Raw genomic sequence first — 22,098 nt, 5'->3', positions numbered from 1 at the left:
TTTGCCACCACTTGTGACATGCAAATTGATTAATTATTATACTTGTCATTCATGGAGTATTCAGTGTTTTCCTTTTTAGTTAATGTGCATGATGTTTGTGGAAGAATCATTTATATATTTGTAATGCCGTATCCGGGCTACAATATGTTTCGGTCCTCCTTTCTATCTTTTGATTAGAAAGAATAATACAAGACCATATATAATCAACATCAAAGGTGATCGACTCCCATTGGGGAAGGTGCAATGGAGCTTCAAATATAATTGCACCTTCTCCACCTCTCTCTGAGTGGATTTAAGAATATATTTGTAACAACGTATATCATATAGAATTCACTTTATGGAAGTAAAGGAAAGAGTTGGCTTCAATCAGGGCGGTGAACAAGGTGAAGTATTAACCTTTTGGTGTTGAAGGTGTTGAGTATCGTAAGGTGAATAGTGACAGTTTAGTAGCGACTTAACATTAATAAACTTATATATTAGTTCCTGAGGGAACAGTTTGTGTTTCTCAGGATTATATATATCGTAATGATCTCTCACCCTCACTTACATAGGTTAACCTTGGTGATAATTAACTGAAGGTGAAATCAAATCAACCAATACGGTAGCAGACATCACCTCGTGAATAATAAACAAATTCTGGAATTCTCTTTAGTGTCAAGCAAGCACATAAAACTTCATTAGAACTAACCATTGCAACTTTATATTTCTCGAACATAGCTTGAGACATTATAGAATAGATGAAATGGATACAATGTCACCCAATGCTTTACTTCTGTCTGCTCCAAATGCTGGACAAGATAACATTTAAGCTGTTCACTACATGTATGTGATGCTGGTTTATAGAAAAATGTCATGTGACCAATAGCCAATCAGATTCCATAGCACTCGGTGACCAAAAAGAGTGCATAGTATATATTGACAGAAAGTGCACATCAAAACATTGGAACTATGGAATAAGTTGGGCATGTCCTGGTGGAATTATACATGATACAAGGTAACTTTCTTGTACTGATACAACTAACACGTAAAATATGCACACAAAATTCATGCAAGGTTACAATACCGAATCTGTTTATCACATGGTGTCATAACATCGCGAGTCAGTGTGTTCCAATACACAATGCAGGTAACAAATTTCACTTGCTAAATGCTGAAAGACATGTCCTAGATAAGTAAATTATACATATTACCGTACATAAAGCACACCTCTCATCTTGGAAATGATGCATAGTAATTAAATGAGAGGTAGGTAATGTATCGTCAACATTAATAGGCAATGAGAGATAGGTAATATATCGTCAACATTAATAGGCAATGAGAGATAGGTAATGTATCATCAGGATTAATAGGCAATGAGAGATAGGTAATGTATCGTCAACATTAATAGGCAATGAGAGATAGGTAATATATCGTCAACATTAATAGGCAATGAGAGATAGGTAATGTATCATCAGGATTAATAGGCAATGAGAGATAGGTAATGTATCGTCAACATTAATAGGCAATGAGAGATAGGTAATGTATCGTCAACATTAATAGGCAATGAGAGATAGGTATCGTATCATCAACATTAATAGGCTATGATAGATAGGTAATGAGTAATTTGCTGCTGGTGGAAATGTTGCTATAAAAGTGGCATGTTTTGGGTTAAAAGTTCATATTGATTTTGAAAATCCTACAATATTTGATAAGGTATGCTTTATCCTCTGAGACATGAACTGCTAGATAGCCTTGTCGGAAGCCCAATAAAGTGATCACTCTGGTGTTTGTCTGTGTCCTCACCTTAAAACTGCAGTATTAAAGTAGTTTTCCTTCCAGCTGTTTCAATACCATACCATCCCACTTTCTTTGGTTATGGAAAATGGTTTCAGTATTAACTTACCTTAATGAAACTCAATAAAAACCTTCATTATTGAAGCTGAAAATTGGATTGATATGCATGCCATGACCAGACTCCTCTTTGTTTGCTGTTGCTCCCTTGGATATCTATCAAAGTGCACTTATTACAGGACATGCCATATTTGGATCTTTGTTCCTATCAACCAAAGAACTATACATTATCTGAATCATCGGAAGAGAAGATCGTGTTATGCAGCATCAACAGGGTGGTCTACAGCAGGCACAGTCTGCCGGTAAGTTTCTGTAACATCTTATATCAGTCATTCATTCTGAATAGATCATACTGTTTTACTTTTCAACAATTTAGTGTTGGACAGACCTAGTGTCAATTGCTTACGAATGTAATCAAGGAAATTATAATGACTAATTTTAATTAAAATGTCCAGCCCTCTTTCTAGTTAATTAAATTACCTTCCGTTTTGCAGTATAACCAATTAATCCTATTTCTTTATCAGATCATATATTTATTTCTTGGTATTACAGATTGAAATGAGATTTTTTTATACTTTTACAGCCTAATCCTCAAAGTGAGAACAACATTTGTACAATTTCTACTGACATTGGTAGTGTAGCATACAAAGACACTTGTTTGTTGAGGCCACAAAGAAAACAATATTCCCGGTCTCTCAGTCTGGGTTGCTACAGCGATGTGAGTTTTCGTGAGCATATAAAAGTACCTGCAGAGTATGAAGGAGATTATGAACGGGAGGCTCGTTTACGTCGAATAGAAGCCCTAATGAATTCAGATGATGGTGTGATTGATAGCAACTCAAAATTGGTGGTAGTGTATAGCAAATACGGACATAAATGCAAATTAAAGACATGTACTAAAATCAGGACACATGCTCTAAGCAGAGCATCTCTTGGTAGTCATTTGCAATCAGAGTCGGAGGGAAATTCAGAAATTCAACATACTAGCTATACAAACAGACCATCAAGAAAGAGAGAAGTGAAATCAGTTAGTCCTAATGATTCAAACAAAGCTAGAAGCAGCACGAGGTTAGTTAAGTCTGGTTCTGATTTGTGTGGATCGACTATAGATGGTTTAACTGGACAAGAGAATAGTGTTGATACCATACAATCCAGGTTGAGAAGTTTGAGCTATTGTGAATTAAGTTTAGAAATGTCCAATAAAGGGGACAACACAATATTCACAGAACAGTTGAACTTTGATAACAAAAGTACGATAATGAATGTTGTCAGTGAACCTCCTAAAGAAACACATTCCAACCATAAATGTTACAGTGAAAATGACATTTCAAAGGTCAAAACTGGTTGTAAATCACTGCATAATGATAGACAAATGTCATCAGATTGTGATAACAATATTTTTCCAGGCTACACTATGACTCAGATAGAGCCAGATGTGCAATATAATGGAGACTTTTCATATTGTCGTCAGGATACAGAGCAGCGAAAAGCAAACCCTGTGTGCTTGTGCTACGATACTGACGATATTTATACAAGTCGTGCTGACCATGCTGAGGAATTCTCAATATCATCTGCACAAACCTCAATGACAACTATTTTAAAAACTACACAAACTTTGAAAGAAGAAAATAAGTCCCGCCAGTTAAAGGAGGCAAGAGATTATGAATTAAAAACCTTTGAGGACATAAGTGCTAGTAATAAACTAGCCTATAGGGAACCTACAGAGTTGCGTTTATCCTATACAAGGTTAAAAACTTCCTGCGACCAAACAGAATTGAAGAAATCTTCTCAGTTAGAAAATGCATATTCAGACAATGTTCAACTTATAAACGAATCTGCCTGTGAGAATACAGCTGAGAAATCCATTGTTCGATCAAATGAAATGAATTCCAATTCAAGCATTTTTACAAACAAAGGACTCATTCTATCATCTGACCCATCAAAGTTAATGAACTCGTGTAAACTTGCAGATGTATCGTCTAGTCAGAATGTGTGTAAGCCGGAAGACATAATCGTTGACAAGTCAGCCAGTGATAATTTGTCAACAGAGATATCCACCTTGCACATTCAAAACAGTGATACTGTCAGCATCACTAAACCAGCTGCAAGCCACTACTTTTGTTCTGTTACGGAAGCTGATGGCAATGTTGTTGATTTGAAAGATCCAGTACAAGAGAATGGAGATAACACACTATGCCCTGGAGAAGTTAGGTAAGATAACTGTGGATCTCTTTTTATATTTTCTAACAAAGTATGACATGATTTGATTACAAGCTGGTGTTTACAATGAGAGCTTTGGTAATGGTAGGAGTAAACCCAATGTTTATATTATTCTTAGTATTAGTAGTATTAGTAGCAGTAGTAGATGTTGTTACAGCAAAACTTAATGTATGTGGTGTCTAGTGGTTGGAGCTCAGTTGAATGTACAGGGATAGTCCTGGCTATTAAAAAGTTGTCATCCAAAAAATCGCCAACCTCAATATTTTGTCGCCAATTTTCAAGAAAATGTCACCAGAACATGTAGTGAATATTTTTCCAAGTCTATTAATGTAATAGGCAATGAAAATTTAAAAAGATGGGATAGTTATTACTTTATTGACAACAAGCAATACAGCTATAATATTACAAAATAAATCATTACATGAGTGTTTTGCACTATTAAGCCGCAAAGAAAGTGTTCCTCATGGCACTGATAATGGCATTTTTACTTTTACTAATAGCAGCGATCTTTGCTACTTCTGTGGTCTTTGCATCCCGCATCACCGTTAGTGCATAATTATGACTGTTGTCACCTGAAAAAATGCATTATCAAATGTAAAATATCTACTTTCCTGACATCTACAGCGTCTCGCTAATTTTTTTAATAGAAATATCAGGTTTTTAGCAAATCTATATGATGTATATGTCACGGAATGGTGTAAATGTTGTTCATTAACTACATGTACTTGGGTTTCGTTTTTTTCGCTGTACAACGATACCCAAGGGTGATTATATATATGGTCTATTGTATTTCGAAATCGTGAGTACTATTTGTCCTATGCCACACGTGCAAGGTGCTTTCGATACGGCAAAACGAAAAGTCTAAAGGTATAAATACGTTACTGCATGTAAAGGGTCTTTACAATACTAATGGTTTTGTCAGCAAGCGGCCTGCTTAAAGGATTTGCACAACTCCAGCTGTAGGGCTGTTTTTGAGGGTAGGAATATCCGGGGTGTCCGGTGTTGTCTGAGGGTAGGAATATCCAGGGTGTCCAGTGTTGTCCGAGTGTAGAAATGTCCGTTTGTCCGGAGCGTTTAAGGTGCCGGAGTGTCTAATATCTAGCTACCGGAGTGTCTAATGTCAAGAGTGACTAAGGTGACCCAGCTGTAGAGCCGTCAAAGGACCAGGGTGTCTGGAGGGTCTAATATTTCAAGTGTCCGGAGGGTCTAATGTTCCGAGTGATCATAGTATTCCGAGGGTCCGGAGTCTATAGCAGTTGTGAAATTTATTCGTAGGAGCTGTGGAGCGGATATGGTGCACGGGTAACGGAGTGTATCTCCATACATGTATTTTATTAGCTATAGGCTAATTTTGGGTTAGTAAGACCCAGTGTATCATTCAGGACTGGAAGGATAGATGGTATATCCGTTCTTGTGTTTAGTGACATAATTTCACTACCTGAGTGAATACATTTTTACTATGTGTAAAAAAACTTACATTGTTTACTATTTGAGTGAAGTATATTCATCTTTCCATTATTGAATCATTTGTGAATCATTTATCCTGTGTTTTAGTGTTACTGAACTAATTTATTTGTATTTTTTTTTCCATCTTTGAAACTGTGCGTCTTTATGTTAAATAGACCCAATATTTGGATTATAAATACGCACTCATCTTCATAATCTACTGCTCATATAAATCACCACATTAAACCATATATATCTGTGTCGTCAAAACGTGTTCTGTTGTCAATCCGAAATACCCACCCGGTTATCTTGTTACAAATGGTGTCAGAAGTGGGATCATAACAGAGCACTGAAATTGTTTTATTATATTTGTATGCTTTTGGTGTGTTTCAGACGCGTTTGACAAAGCACCGAGGTTAGGTAGATACCTAATATTACTTTATTTTTTGTATTTATTTGTGTTGCATTTCGAGAAAGAAAATACGGTTTGTGGTAATTACGTGGTTTGTTTAAAACTGTACTTTAAGGTTGGTCACCACCAAACTTTTGAAATGTCTTCTATGAAAGAACTGGTAGAACTGGGGAAACAGTTTGGTTATGAGGGGGAGTCCCTTAGAAATTTCGTTCGTGAAGAACAAGCCCAGGAGAGGGACCAAAGATTAAAGGAGAGGGAATTAGAAAGGGAAAAATTTGAAAGGGAACAACAAATAGAAAGGGACAAAGTTGAAAGGGAACAACAAATAGAAAGGGAAAAATTTGAAAGGGAACAACAAATAGAAAGGGAAAAAAAGGAAACCAAGAAGGAAATGATTGAACTAGAGAAACAGGCTGAGAGGGAAAGGATAGAATGGGAAAAGGAAGCAGAGAGGGAGAAGTTAGAAAGGGAAAAACAGGTAAGGTTAGAAACTTTGGAGATGGAAGATAGAAATCGGCAGAAGGAATATCTAAGAAATTCTGAGCTATTGCTAGCTAAAAAAGAGGGGGAACATGATGTTAAACTGAGAGGTCCAAAATTGCCCCCATTTGAAGACGATAAAGATAATATGGATAGTTATCTAAATAGGTTTGAGAGGTATGCTACAGTACAAAAATGGAAGAAAGACAATTGGCTGCTCCATCTTAGCGCGTTATTGAATGGTAAAGTGTTAGACGTGTATTCACGTTTATCCACGGCCGATTCGCTCAATTACCTCATGTTGAAAGAGGCACTTCTCAAGAAATATGAACTAACTGAGCAAGGGTTCGCAAGAAGTTTAAGTATAGCAAACCCGAGAGAGGCGAAACATTCACCCAGTTCGTCAGTAGGACTTGCAATTATTTGCAGCGATGGGTGGAATGTGGTAAAGTCGTCAAGACATTTGAGGGTCTTATCGATTTCTTGCTTCGTGACCAATTGTTAATAACTTGTGGCAAGGAGTTATATTTATTCTTGAAGGAAAGGTCCTTCAGAAATATACATGAAATGGCCACACAGGCGGAAATGTTCGCTGAAGCTTGGGGAGGTTCATAGAATGTCATCACGCGTGATGTCAAAGGTGGGAATTAGGTCAAAGACGGAAAACCCAGGGAACCTGATAAATCTGGTAGGAGTAACCAGGGGAAGTGGAGTGACACGCAATGTTTCATTTGCAAGGAAGTGGGTCATATCTCCCACTATTGCCCTAAGCGGAAGGGACCAGTCCAGAAAGTCGTGGTAGCCATTAGAGGCAGAAGATCGGTAAATGGAAAACTCAATGTTTCTCAGCAAGTTAAGCGGGAAGCGGTGCATGAACCAGTGGTGCGTTCAGAGACCAGGCGCGATGTGATCCAATCAATCGGCACGTGTATTTTTCCAGAGGCACGGGTGCCAACCGCAAACGGCACTGTCAATGGACAAGAAGTCACCATTCTACGAGACACGGGATGCACTACTGTAGTCGTGAAACGGAGCCTAGTCCACGATGATCAATTGCTTGGGTTTAAATCACCTTGCATGTTACTTGACCAGACAATCGACCATGTTCCAGTTGCAAGGATAATGATAGAAACACCTTTTTTGATTCGGACTGTGGAAGCTTTATGCGTAGCCAACCCGATCTATGAACTGACGATTGGCAACGTACCGGGTTCTAGACTCCCAACCATAGCAGATTTCCGATTCCCTATCATCCAAGCAGTGCAAACTAGGGCTCAGGTAAAGGAGGAAAATAAACCTTTGTGTAAGTTAAAGGTACCGGAAGCCATTACTGATATATCCCGCAAAGAATTTCAAAATGAGCAAAAACGTGACGCGTCTTTACGTGCAACCTCTGAGAAAGCATTAACGGGTACCGTGAGAAAGTGTAAGAACGGGGTTCCTCTAAATTCCTTACTCGAAAGGGTTTAATGTACAGGGAATACTCTACTTCGGATAGGAAGTTCTTGCAACTAGTGGTTCCCCAGAAATTCAGGTCACATGTACTAAAGGTCGCGCACGAGTCGAGTATGGCAGGTCATTTAGGCGTAAAGAAAACAACGGATAGGGTATTAAGAGAATTTTATTGGCCTGGCGTCAATAGCGACGTAGCGCGGTTCTGTCGCTCGTGCAATGTTTGCTAGAAGACGATCTCTAAGGGCAGGGTACCTAGAGTACCGTTAGGTCAGATGCCCTTGATAGATACTCCGTTCAAACGAGTAGCCATCGACATTGTAGGACCAATATTTCCGCATACAGATCGGAAAAACCGATACATCTTGACACTGGTAGATTACGCTACTAGATATCCTGAAGCCATAGCTTTGCCATCAATTGAAACCAAACATGTAGCCGAAGCGCTCGTAGGCATGTTCAGCAGGGTCGGAGTGCCCGAAGAGGTTCTTACAGATTGTGGAGCGCAATTCATCTCAGATCTCATGGCAGAAATTAGTAGCTTGTTGTCCCTTAAACAGTTACGCACAACACCTTACCATCCTATGTGCAATGGATTGGTCGAGAAATTCAACGGGACATTGAAGCAAATGTTGCGGAGGATGTGTGCGGAAAGACCGAAGGATTGGGATAGATATCTGAACGCCCTTCTGTTCACATGTTGTGAGGTTCCTCAGGAAAGCTTGGGTTTCTCCCCGTCTGAACTATTGTATGGTAGGACAGTTAGTGGTCCTATGCGCATACTTCGCGAACTGTGGACAGACGAGGTCGCGGATGAAGAAGTTAAGACCACATACCATTACGTAGTTGATTTGTGCGAAAGATTAGAAAGTATTTGTCGAATGGCGCAAGACGAACTCGTGAAATCTAGTCGTAGGTATGCCAAGTACTACAACCGAGGAACTCGGAGTAAAAAGTTTGACGTAGGCGATCAAGTGTTGGTGCTTCTCCCAACAAATAACAACAAGCTGCTAGTCCAATGGAAAGGGCCATATGAAGTCAGACATGTGAAAGGCGAAATGGATTATATCATTGATGTGGAGGGGAAGTCCAAGACATTTCATGCCAATATGCTTAAACTCTATGTAGCGAGACCTGGACAGACGATTGATAAAGGGATTTTGAATGTAGTATGCATAGCGGTGATAGAGGATAGGTCTGGTGACGAAGCGGAAGTTGTCTCCACACACAGAAATGCCCCTTGAATACCCCATGGACGTAGGTAAAGAAAGTATTGACCAGATAAATGTATGCCCTGATTTATCAGAGGGTCAGCGTACACAGATTATGGAGGTTTTGTCCAAATACCCAGATGTGTTCACGGACAGACCAGGCCGTACGGGTCTAATTCGACACGAGATCAAACTGAATACCACTGAGCCTATCAGGATAAAAGGATATCCGATACCCTTTAATGCACGGGAGACAATCAGCGAAAAAGTGACGAAAATGTTAGATCAGGGAGTGATCGAACCTTCAAATTCCCCATACTCGTCCCCTGTGATGTTAGTCAGAAAGAAAGACGGGACCAACCGGTTTTGCATCGACTTTCGGCAATTAAACAAGATCACCGTATTTGATGCAGAACCAATGCCAGATATGGAAAGTGTATTTTCAGAATTGGCAGGTCATAAATACATTTCCAAATTAGATCTAAGCAAGGGATATTGGCAGATACCCATCGCCGATAATGCCCGCGAGTTAACGGCATTCGCGACTCCCAAAGGACTTTTTCAATTTAAAGTTATGCCTTTCGGTTTAGTCAATGCCCGTGCGTTGTGCGTTCGTCTCATGCGCAAACTGTTAAACGGAACGGAAAACGTCGACAGCTTTGTAGATGACATCTTTGTTTACACGCATACATGGGATGAACATGTTAAGGTATTATGGGATCTGTTCGATAGACTTCACATTGCAAATCTTTCAGTTAGGCCTACTAAGTGTAGCATAGGGTATTCCAGTCTGGAATGTTTGGGACATCTGGTAAGTGGACTAGGCTGGTTGCAACCTCATCCAGATAAAATGGGAGCAATCAGGGATGCCCCTAGACCAGAGACAAAAAAACAAGTAAGATCTTTCCTAGGTCTAATCGGGTTTTACAGGAAATTCGTCCCCAACTTTTCGACTATTGCCAGCCCATTAACGGATTTGACTAGGAAGGGGCAACCGAATAAAGTTTCATGGGGTGTATGCCAGGAAAAAGCTTTTAACGCTCTAAAACACAAACTGGTGAGTGCACCAATTTTAAAGTTGTCGGAAATAGATAAACCTTTTGTACTGAGGACTGATGCATCCGATGCGGGTCTTGGGGCTGTTTTGCTACAGGTGCAAGGGGGGATGAAATTGCCCATTGCTTATGCAAGTAGGAAATTGCTCCCTAAAGAGAAAAAGTACTCCGTGATTGAAAAGGAGTGCCTAGGCTTAGTATGGGGAATAGGAAAATTCCATACGTATCTTTTTGGGAGGGAGTTTACCTTGCAAACGGACCATCAGCCGCTTTTATACTTGAATAAAGCAAAGGTCACCAATGCAAGATTGATGCGTTGGGCATTGTCTTTGCAACCATACAGTTTCCGAATTGAGGCAATTTGAGGGTCAGAAAATGTGGGAGCTGATTTTTTAAGTAGGGTGTAATTAGCAGATCATTTCGTTCGGTCTGAAAATTGGAAGTTTTAATAATGATTCATTGTTCACATTCCGTGATTGTTTTAAAATTGATACCACTTTTTTTTAGGGGGGAGGTATTGTCACGGAATGGTGTAAATGTTGTTCATTAAATACATGTACTTTGGTTTCGTTTTTTTCGCTGTACAACGATACCCGAGGGTGATTATATATATGGTCTATTGTATTTCGAAATCGCAAGTACGATTCATCCTATGCCACATATGCAAGGTGCTTTCGATACGGCAAAACGAAAAGTCTAAAGGTATAAATACGTTACTGCATGTAAAGGGTCTTTACAATACTAATGGTTTTGTCAGCAAGCGGTCTGCTTAAAGGATTCACACAACTCCAGCTGTAGGGCTGTTTTTGAGGGTAGGAATATCCAGGGTGTCCGGTGTTGTCTGAGGGTAGGAATATTCGGGGTGTCCGGTGTTGTCCGAGTGTAGAAACGTCCGTTTGTTCGGAGCGTTTAAGGTGCCAGAGTGTCTAATGTCTAGCGTCTGGAGTGTCTAATGTCAAGAGTGACTAAGGTGACCCAGCTGTAGAGCCGTCAAAGGACCAGGGTGTCTGGAGGGTCTAATATTTCAAGTGTCCGGAGGGTCTGATGTTCCGTGTGATCATAGTATTCCGAGGGTCCGGAGTCTATAGCAGTTGTGAAATTGATTCGTAGGAGCTGTGGAGCGGATATGGTGCACGGGTAACGGAGTGTATCTCCATACATGTATTTTATTAGCTATAGGCTAATTTTGGGTTAGTAAGACCCAGTGTATCATTCAGGACTGGAAGGATAGATGGTATATCCGTTCTTGTGTTTAGTGACATAATTTCGCTACCTGAGTGAATACATTTTTACTATGTGTAAAAAAACTTACATTGTTTACTATTTGAGTGAAGTATATTCATCTTTCCATTATTGAATCATTTGTGAATCATTTATCCTGTGTTTTAGTGTTACTGAACTAATTTATTTGTATTTTTTTTTCCATCTTTGAAACTGTGCGTCTTTATGTTAAATAGACCCAATATTTGGATTATAAATACGCACTCATCTTCATAATCTACTGCTCATATAAATCACCACATTAAACCATATATATCTGTGTCGTCAAAACGTGTTCTGTTGTCAATCCGAAATATCCCACCCGGTTATCTTGTTACAGTATATCATTTTCCAAATAATAGTTTTGTAAGGAACTTTAGTTAATTACATTTTAATGCTAAAACCCTATGATCGTACTTTGCAGTGTAAGATAAGTGGCATATAATGCGACCGTTGATTTCATGCAGTTGGTACTTAAATGATCCCCCCCTTTTTATGGTAGCTTCACAAAGTACATTTCCGTCAACCAGGAGTTCAGAAATGTATCTTTGCCGTGCTTTACATGCTTTGCTTATAGTGAATTGCTTCCTAAATCCCAAGAATGATACCTGAATGCTGTAGAATTGTTCTCGACAAGCAAACTAGGATCTCCATTCCCACCAATGAAACTTATACGAGTCAGCACCTGGCATTAATGTACTGCATATATATAAAAAAATTGTTACCGAGTCAACATTGTTAAATGCATGTACAGTGTGACCCTGCTATAGCATGCTCCATTATAACACAAATTTGGATATAACACAATTGTGGCATGGCTCCTGAAATTTTATATACATGTATTTTTCTCATACATGAAAAAAAAACTAAAAAGTTTGTTATCATTTTGTGGAAGAGATCGTGCATGAATAATACAAGACGATCATGGCATGGCTCCTGAAATTTTGATGTATTTTTCTCATATATGTAAAAAAAGTTTATTCTGGGATCGAATAGGGCTTCACCAATGTCGCTAACTGCGATTTTATTTTCCTTATTGGCGGCAAAATGTACAACAGTAGAACCTGTCTTGAAGGACCACCCCTTCTGCCAAAAAATAATGGTCTCTCAAGACAGGCGGTCTCTCATAACAGATTGTAACACTATATAATCAATAAAATCTGTGCATGGAGATTCTGGTCTCTCAAAACAGGTGGTCTCTCATAGCAGTGGTCTCTCAAGACAGGTTTTACTGTATCTGGCGATTTGTTTTATTGGCAACATCATTGCCAATAAACTTGTATATACAACTATTGGTTTGGAGTGGAGAAATTCAGAGGCCCCATGACAGGAAGCCTCAAACTTGATATAAAATGAACTGAAATGTATCTATTTCTTTGTCCATATTGACAAACCATCTACAGTGCATTGTTATATCGTAATCCGGTTATGTTTACATTGAGCATAAGTACTGTATGTTGTGAGATATCTGCTTTTTTTGTTGTTGACATTTATGATAGCGGAGATCAATCGGACGAGGCATTATCTTGTAATCTATCTTTCATCGAATTTTTGGCCGCTCACTAGTAATTAATATATTTACATAGACTGACATTTGTTTGTGGATCGTAATTAAAATTCCTCTTCTTTTTACTCAGAATTAAATCCTTCAGAAAAATCAAATGTTTGGTACTAATCATTTGCTAAATTTCTGACGCGTGTGTGGAAGTCAGCATCACTTCACTGCCACAAATGTAAATAATTAAAAAAGGTCTTACTTGTTGGTCTCTTCAATAGGCAGGGAGGAACAGTAACTACAATCAACCAAACGACGGCCAATTCCTTTTTTTTAAAATGTACTCAGCTAAAATAGTTTGCTGAAATTTCAAACAAAATTGATTACCTTTGAAGCACTGACTGTTATGAAAACGTACTAAGCAAATGGAGAAATAAAAATCAGTCTCAATCATGCAATACAATTATTTGATGTTGCTGCCACAATAAGAAATTGGCATTTGTTTGGTTCTTCAAAGCTGACCTTTAGCGGCGACTTCAATAGTGCATGCACTTTTCATCAAAGAAAGCTGACTCCAATCTTCAGTAAAAACAAAGAACCTTTTCTTCAAAGGAAGTCAGTACTAAACTTAAATAACAGCAATGTAATCTGCTGAATTCTTTTTTCATATTCCAACCTGACTGGAACAAGTTTACTGTGCCATGAAAGTTTCCTTTTTGCAGTGAAAATGTTTATGCTTATGAAAGCTACCAATGGCGGCTTAAAAGGCAAACTAACTTTACTGACTTGGGAAGTACTGAAAAGAAAATGTGCTTCATCATTCGATATGTGATTGTGCTATGTTTATCCACTGAATTCAGACCGATATGACCTGTGACCAAATTATTGAATATTTTAACTCTCTGTGTGTGCATATTTTTGATGGAATTACTTGTATTGTTTTTTCAATGTATGTGATTAGATTTGCGGGTGAGTTCACGATGTTGATACTCTAGTCATACTATACATTAGACATGTATATATAAACAATCCGTGGTTCTCTAAACAAAGTAAAATATATATATGCCTTCTCTGTTTTCACTACAGGTGTATTTCCCATTTAATGTGCATCAATTTAAGATGGTAACTGTGCCAATGAAGCACGTATTTTACCACCATTTATTACACCATCCCACCCCAACCTGCACAATTGTTTTTGGAGTATATGTATCATATTCTTCAGCTACCTGACCGGGTAGCTTATAACACGATTCGGTCTATAACACGGTCGGGTTCTATGGCTTCCAACTACCAATAGTTGTATATACAAGTTTAAACCATGGTTTATTTGTCAATCAATTGCTAGTGATTTCACTCACTGTAGAACATGTGGTTTCTTTGAAGTAGGTCAAAGAGGCTTAAGTCTAATCTTAAGCTATGGTATAGAATATGAAACGGGGGCATGTGTGTGTGTGTCGGGTAAATAACGCACTCCACAGGGAGAAACGGCATGTCCTTTTTTGAGAATTTCATGTGTATTGAACCCGACAAATCAGAGAAAATTTAGTGAAAACGATGCTTAAATATGCTGTAAAAACTTTCTAATGGTAGGTCCCAATTTTGTGTTTTTGGATTCAATCTCCTGATGACTTTTGAAAAGATTTATTATTTGCATGACATGCTAGAATAACTGTACAGTATTAACTAAATTCATTCAATGACTGTTTGAATTCTTTCAGAATTATTTAATTCTTTCTGTACATTTGAAGCTTCAACACAGAAGGGTAATTTTTCGCTGGAATGTATTCAGATTTCTTGGAACTATTGGAATTGATAGGACTTTTAGGAAATAGGAATTCATTCACCATGCTGTAAGTTAATTCTTTCACTCCTGTATTTTGAGAAATAAATGTTTTTCAGTTATACAAAACTTGTTTGTTTGCTATTTCTGATTGGCATGCGTAGTTTAAGTCCCTGCAGTCGTAACACGGGATTGACGGCAAAAGTAAAAGATCAATGAGCAAAATTAACATATATTACTTACCCTGCCTGGATTCATGTTTGGTGACATTCTCCTTCTTCAGACTATCACAGTCAGTTGTAAATGATTTGACCACTTGTGCCTTGATACATATATCACAGAACATCAGCTTTAAGTTTGTATCATATCTCAGCCACAGACGACCAAGTTTCCAGCTGTCGATAAATTTTCGAGAACTTTTGACCTGTTCATCATGATGCGGTGTTGCACTTGAAGCATTGCTACCATCACTACATGTAGATGATGTTGGACTGCCAGGTATAACACCAGGTTCAGTGACTGTGTTGTCTGATGACTTTGCACTAAATCCAACTGCTGTTAATTTTATTAACTTACTCTTAGGATGAGATGATGAACATAGAATGTGTAATTTATGTTTATCTATGATAATGTTGCACTGTTGACAGTATATAATTCTGTCCATTTGCTTTGTATTTGTACTTCAAAGATACTCAGTTTTCTCTGAAGGTTCTGCAAAAGTATTTTATTGGTATATTTTATATTAAAAAAAACAAGGATTTGCTGGCATTCTGTTAATTGTAGCTGTTTCTGTTTGCGTCTTCAGAGGTCGGTTGATTGTAGGAACTATTGGAATTGACAGGACTTTTAGGAAATAGGAATTCATTCACCATGCTGTCAGTTAATTCTTTCACTCCTGTATTTTGAGAAATAAATGTTTTTCAGTTATACAAAACTTGTTTGTTTGCTATTTCTGATTGGCATGCGTAGTTTAAGTCCCTGCAGTCGTAACACGGGATTGACGGCAAAAGTAAAAGATCAATGAGCAAAATTAACATCAGTTACTGTGACTGTGTTGTCTGATGAATTTGCATTAAATCCAACTGCTGTTAATTTTATTAACTTACTCTTAGGATGAGATGATGAACATAGAATGTGTAATTTATGTTTATCTATGATAATGTTGCACTGTTGACAGTATATAATTCTGTCCATTTGCTTTGTATTTGTACTTCAAAGATACTCAGTTTTCTCAGAAGGTTCAGCAAAAGTATTTTATTGGTATATTTTAAAAAAAAAAACAAGGATTTGCTGGCGTTCCATTAATTGTAGTTGTTTCTGTTCGCGTCTTCAGAGGTCGGTTGGTTGTAGGTATAGTCCCATAGCATGACTGAGTGTATCACAGCATACAGTACTCAGGCCAGATGTCAATATAAGCGGATTATGATGTAACAATGTACTCTAAAGATGGGGTTGTCTATACGAACAAAGGATTTGTTCATGTAACAGATAGATTCCAGTGCATTGTGTATCCAAGTTTGTGGATTCCTTTTGTGGTCCCTTTGAATTTCTCCACTCCAGATCCATGACTATGTATAAATTAAACAGTCAAAAAGGCTGTCGCCCAAATATTCTCCATATGGTATATTTTGTCGCCAATAAGGAAAACAAATCGCAATTTGCATATTGGCAAAGCCAAGGATGAACCCTGAATGTATGAAGAAGGACTTCATTATGATCTTGGTGGGATAAATGCAACAATTTAATGTTATGCCAAGTCTTGGATTCACATCTACATATTATAGTATAAACTACCCATCTACATGTTATAGCATAAACTACACATCTGCACATTGCATCATAAACTACATGTCTACACATTAAAGTATAAGCTAGATGTATACACATCAATGCATAAACTACACAAGCTACACATATGCACATTACAGAATAAACTACACATCTACACATAGCATAAGATATGTCAACACATCAAGACATGAACTACACATAAAATACATGTGTACACATAGCATAAACTAAAAGTCTACACATTAGAACATAAACTAAACATCTACATATTATATCATAAACTACACATCTACACATTATAGCATAAACTACACATCTACACATTATAGCATAAACTAAATGTCTACAAATTATAGGACAAACTACAAATCTACACATAACAACGTAAACTACACATCTACACATTGTATCATAAACTACACATCTACATTTTATAGCATAAACAACACACCTGCACATTACATCATGAACAATACATCTACACATAGCATAAACTACATGTCTACACATTATTGCATAAACTACACAAACTACACCTCTACACATTATTAGCACAAGCTACATGTCTGCATACCATAAACTAAACATCTACACATGATAGGACATGCTACGAATCTACAAATTTTGACATAAACTACACATTATAGCATGACCTACATGTCTGCACATGATAGCATAAACTAAATTATAGACATAGCATAACATACACGTTTACACAGCATAAACTACACGTCTACACATGAAAGAATAAACTACAATTTTGTCTACACATTATATAATAAACTACACATCTGCACATTATAGCACACTGAAAGAATAATGTTCAAGTTTTCACTAAAAACGGCTATTTAAATTATTTCAATGTCGGTACTTTATCACGATCAGTTTTCAGTTCTACTTTCAGTTCTTAAAACCTCGTTGAGTTTTGTAATATGCAACACATTCTAATGACAGATATGATTCAAATTGAAAAGTATGCACTGAACCATTTTGATGTTGCATATTTACCTTTCCAGGCTTGACATCCATAGCATGCTCTTCTTAATGCTAGATGTGATGGACACAGACGAAAGCTTCATGAAGGTAAAAGTTAGAATTGGGTTTCTTCTTTCTCGAGGTATTAACTCTCTTAGTAAATAGATGCAATTTACTGACTGATCTTACCTTTGATTAATAACCAGTATAAAACTACACCTTCTCACACTTTTGGGCCAATTTTGGTTGAAGCTGAAATAGGAAACAGTATTTATGGGGCAGTTTGGACCTTCAACCAAAATTATGCACATAAATTGTTGTTAAGTACTGTTGATTGTACTGAAAGTGACCAGATTGATTTAGCACAAAGGTATACAATATATTTAGCACAAAGGTATACAATATATTTTCTTGAAACATGTAATAACTGTGTCCTACAGTAGCACAACATATATTTTATTGAATAGCATAACTACAATACATTATTGCACGTATTTTGATGCTTCTGTAACGATGTGTCATTTTGCATTATTTCGTCTTACCCATAGTGTGTTAGCAGAAGGAAACCTGTTGTTTTGCTTATGCCTGTCTTGTATGTTTTGTCTAACATTTTCAGCAAGATACCATAAAAACTATTAAACCATAAGCCAGGAAATATTGAATACTTTTAACAAGTTTACTTTTTGTAACATTTTTCCAAAGCATTCAATATTTTGTTTTAATTTTATGGACACTTTTACTATGCTCTTGTCAAATATTATAAACATCCAAATTTACACCCGTTATAAACTTATCATTTTAACAATATTTCAAAGAAAATTTTAGAACTGATTTTCATTTGTCTAGCTTAAAGAAATCAGCAGCCCTGAAATCATTTAAGAGTTCAAAGAGATGGTCAAATCTTCTATATTTGTCCCTTGTGCCCATTCCTTCTATATGTGGCAAGAAAAATAAAAACATTCTTGCAAGCATTTCTGGGTGAAGGCCCCATGCTTCCGTTCATGGCAGATACTATTTTTAAAGATGGGGAGGGAAGCTCTTGGATCTTTTTGTCACTTCAGAACAACTGTATTTGATAAGTCTCTTCCAAACTGACAGACATCAATTTCTCAAAATCGAAAATTTGAAGGAGGCCGCAAAAGTTGAAGTTGGTTTTGTTACCAAAACAGTCATAACTGATCACAAGCAAAAAGGAAACCTCTCAGAAAAATACATTCTGGCTTTTAATTTGGAGTGCACAAAAGTTCTTCAGGCAATTGTCATGAAGATAATTTGCAAAAACACCGGTGAGGTATGCTCTTGTTAGGAAGATGATATGCCTGAACCCTGAAAGAAAGCTTGAAGACATTAAATGCACTGTATGTGCATTTCAGTCACCAATGAAAAGCTTAGCCAATAATGGAAGACTGGAATGTACCAAGGTGGATGATGTCACTAGGAAAGTTACAAATTTCCTTGAGACTGCTATCGAGACCATTGACTTGAACACATTTGCATTAATCACAAGTAAGAAAGAACTTCTCTGTGCATTTTTTAACTCTCTTCTAGCACATAAAAATGGGTAGTGTCTTTGGTGGCCAGAAATAGAAAACCCAGCTGACTCCTTCTCATAGACCGGCACAGGTTGATAGAGGCTTTGCACTGAACAAAGAAGCAATTATGTACAAACAAGGCCACTGTCCCTTGCTGTTAGTAATGTAAGTATGGAAATCAAAAGAAAAGGAGGTGTTGTTGAAATGTAGTGCCCACAAAGAAGATGATGAACTGCCAATATTGGACAATCCTACAAATTGTGTTTAGAGGAGGAGAGGAGAAAAGCTGAAGATCTAGAGACAGACCGCATGCTGAAGAAAAGAGCTAAAGTTGAAAAAGACATCTAGCAGTTGTTAAGTCTGATGTTTGCCATATTGAGAAAGCAAAAATGGATAGCAACCTCAGTCTTCAAACTGTTTCTAACACATTTCGCAAGTCCGTGAAACTCAAGCGTGTTTGAAGGACTTGGATACAGAAATATAACAGAAGAAATCTACTCCATCACAGTGAAGAAAACATTTCATTATTAGAAGTATATTGTGTAAATAATGTTAAGTACATATGATTGATTTTGTATTTGCTTTGAATAACATTTAGATAATAACTTGCCAGCCCAAAACCTGCCTTTTCGACATGGACCTATGAGAATGTTTTTTTTTTGAAGTCTTGAAATTTCTTGAACATTTCTGCCTTCACCATGCCCATAGTACCTATGGGTAAATTGCCTGCCACACAAAACCTATGGATATTGTCCCCCACCCCCAAATCAAGACCACAGTAAGTAAGGACGTAGTTTTTTCTTTACGTTCAAACATTTTAAAAAAACAACTTAAATCGATTTAAAAGCAGCAGTATATGAAGCATACCGCTATAGTACTATTTGTTTTGTGACATAAGCTAACTAAAACGTATTATGTTTTGCTTTATATGTAAGGGTTAGTTAAGTATTATGGTTCATAAGGTGATGTAATAGATACTCTTGAAATTGCATAAAGGTCTTGCAAAAGTTTTGGAAATCTTATGGAACTACTTCTTTTTGAAAGTATTAAAGTTGTCAACATAACACTGTTTTTACAGGCATATTGAACCCATGTTATAATGGTGCTTTTGAGATAGATCAAACAAATGTAATGGTGCTTTTCAGACAGATTGAGCCTATATTAGTGTTGGCATGGACTGGGAATTCCTTGCTTTGTGTGTGTGTGTGTGTGTGATTTGAATTTTTAACGTAGCTTTAACAACTTTTCAGTCTTATCGCTATGATGTCTACAGTGTGGCAGCTTAAAGTGATGTCTATCACTGGGGCATCATGCCGCAAACACGTAGCATGATGTCCCACACAGTCACATTATCCTGACACCAGGCTGACCAGTCCTAATGCTAACCTCTTAATGCTGAGTGCCAAGCGAGGCAGCTGTTAGTACCATTTTTGTAAGTCTTTGGTATGACTCGGCCGGGGATTGAATATATACTCTTGAAATTGCAAAAAGGTCATGCAAAAGTTTTGGAAAACTCGTGGAGCTACTTTTTTAAAGATTGCAGGAACCCTAAAACATTTAAAGGAAAAAATTAAAAAGGATAAATATGTACCCTTTCATGTACAGTACTCTCTCATTTCAGATGTTCAGTTGCCTAACAGGGCACACAGAGGGGGAGACTAGAGTCATTTTCCTCCTTATTTCCTCACGGTCACTATACCTCCTCACCCAGGAAAGGAGAGATGGAAAATTTACCAAGGTGGATGAAATCAGGTTCCCAGAGGTTGACTTTGTCTCAGTATGTACAAAGCATTTACAAAATGCGGGGTTTTACCTAGCTACTTCTTTGCATCACATTCCAAATCATTTGAATTTCAATGCTAAGTGGTGTTTTAGTTTTGGATGAAACATGCAGTATTATTAGTGCAAACCTTCAAGTTGACAGATGATATAAAAGACACTTTGTGACCAGAATTTTGAGATTTTGAGCAATATAATTGGCAGTGATATAATTAGTGAAATTTTTGAATGATTCGATACTAAATCTGACATAATTATTGTTATACATTGCTCAGTTTCTAAGAAAATTTGATATTTATAAAGTTTCACACCTAATATGCAAGTTTTCTTACCTTATTGTGTCTCCACTACGTACAGACACATACCATTGTATGGAAGGGAACACAGATGCATCCTTGTCTACAAGTATATTTGCCACAAATACCCTGCTTGTGTTGTGGCTCGTTAACTTTGGAAGAACTGAATAAGTGCCAAATACATTTAGATACACACCTTTGTTTTATACCTTTCCATCACAACTAAAATTCATTGTTGCCTCTTTTTGCCCAGGTTATACAAACTTTGTATTTGCCAGATAATCTTTGAAGGTCTGTCTAAAATGGACCCATGGGGTCTAGAATGGACCTGTGGGGTCAGTAACGAAATTACCCAAGTCTAGTATGATATCTATGTCATTGCTTTTGAATTAGTTATAGCCATTGTTTGATTTGGAGTTTAATTTTTCACTCTTAGCCAAAGTTTCCTTAGCTATGTTATATAGCAGGATGCATAAGTATTTTCTGGTCACATGTTATTGTGTAAAATATGCTTTAACAAGCTTTGTAAAATAGTTTATGGCATAATAAAGTATTTTCGGAAAACAGCTTAGTGATATTCCCAGACTAATTAAATGCAATAGTAGCAGATGATGAGAAAAGGACTGCATATAGATTTTATTTTTGTACATTTCATATACCCTATTTCAGTTGGGTATGAACTACCAGTTTGTCCATATCACGTGTAAGAGACGAAATAAGCAATACTGTCTGTCAACTGGAGATGAAATGTCTACAAGGTAAGTTTATAGTTTAGGAGTAGGTTTTAATTTTTACAAATAAATAACTACCCTTAAACAAATCTTTGGCGTTATTTTTTTAATGTAAATAAAACAAACTATATTTGAATTTAGGGTGCATTGTCTCACTTAAGAAAATGACAAGCTTATAGTGTGATCATACAAATTAATTAGTGACACAGCTTTTAGCTTCGATTAAACATCATTTGTACTTCACAGAAGTATGTAACAGAAATTTGTTTTCAGCTTCCCCAGTATCCTGCTATAAGTATTAAACTATGCCGTCCTGTCTAGTTTATAGCCCATGTGCCTGTTTGACCAAC

The 22,098-nt window shown here is 37.2% G+C and overlaps 1 protein-coding gene across 3 annotated transcripts in view; it reads left to right on the top strand.

The window, feature by feature from the left end:
• LOC149790209 (pleckstrin homology domain-containing family M member 2-like) overlaps positions 1–22,098 on the top strand; it is a 79,555-nt gene that overhangs the window by 20,828 nt on the left and 36,629 nt on the right. For all 3 annotated transcript variants that reach the window (XM_089972215.1, XM_089972216.1, XM_089972217.1), the window contains exons 7-11: positions 2,010–2,132; positions 2,414–4,041; positions 17,452–17,518; positions 20,564–20,719; positions 21,687–21,775. In XM_089972215.1, the coding sequence (XP_089828341.1) occupies positions 2,010–2,132; positions 2,414–4,041; positions 17,452–17,518; positions 20,564–20,719; positions 21,687–21,775 (2,063 nt within the window). The remainder of the gene's footprint in view (positions 1–2,009; positions 2,133–2,413; positions 4,042–17,451; positions 17,519–20,563; positions 20,720–21,686; positions 21,776–22,098) is intronic.

This window comes from Sinohyriopsis cumingii, chromosome 10 (genome assembly GCF_028554795.1).
Source record: "Sinohyriopsis cumingii isolate HCF-2022 chromosome 10, ASM2855479v2, whole genome shotgun sequence".
Taxonomy (NCBI): Eukaryota; Metazoa; Mollusca; class Bivalvia; order Unionida; family Unionidae; genus Sinohyriopsis; species Sinohyriopsis cumingii.
Note: the sequence above shows the minus strand (reverse complement) of the source record. Positions and strands in the feature narration are given on the sequence as shown.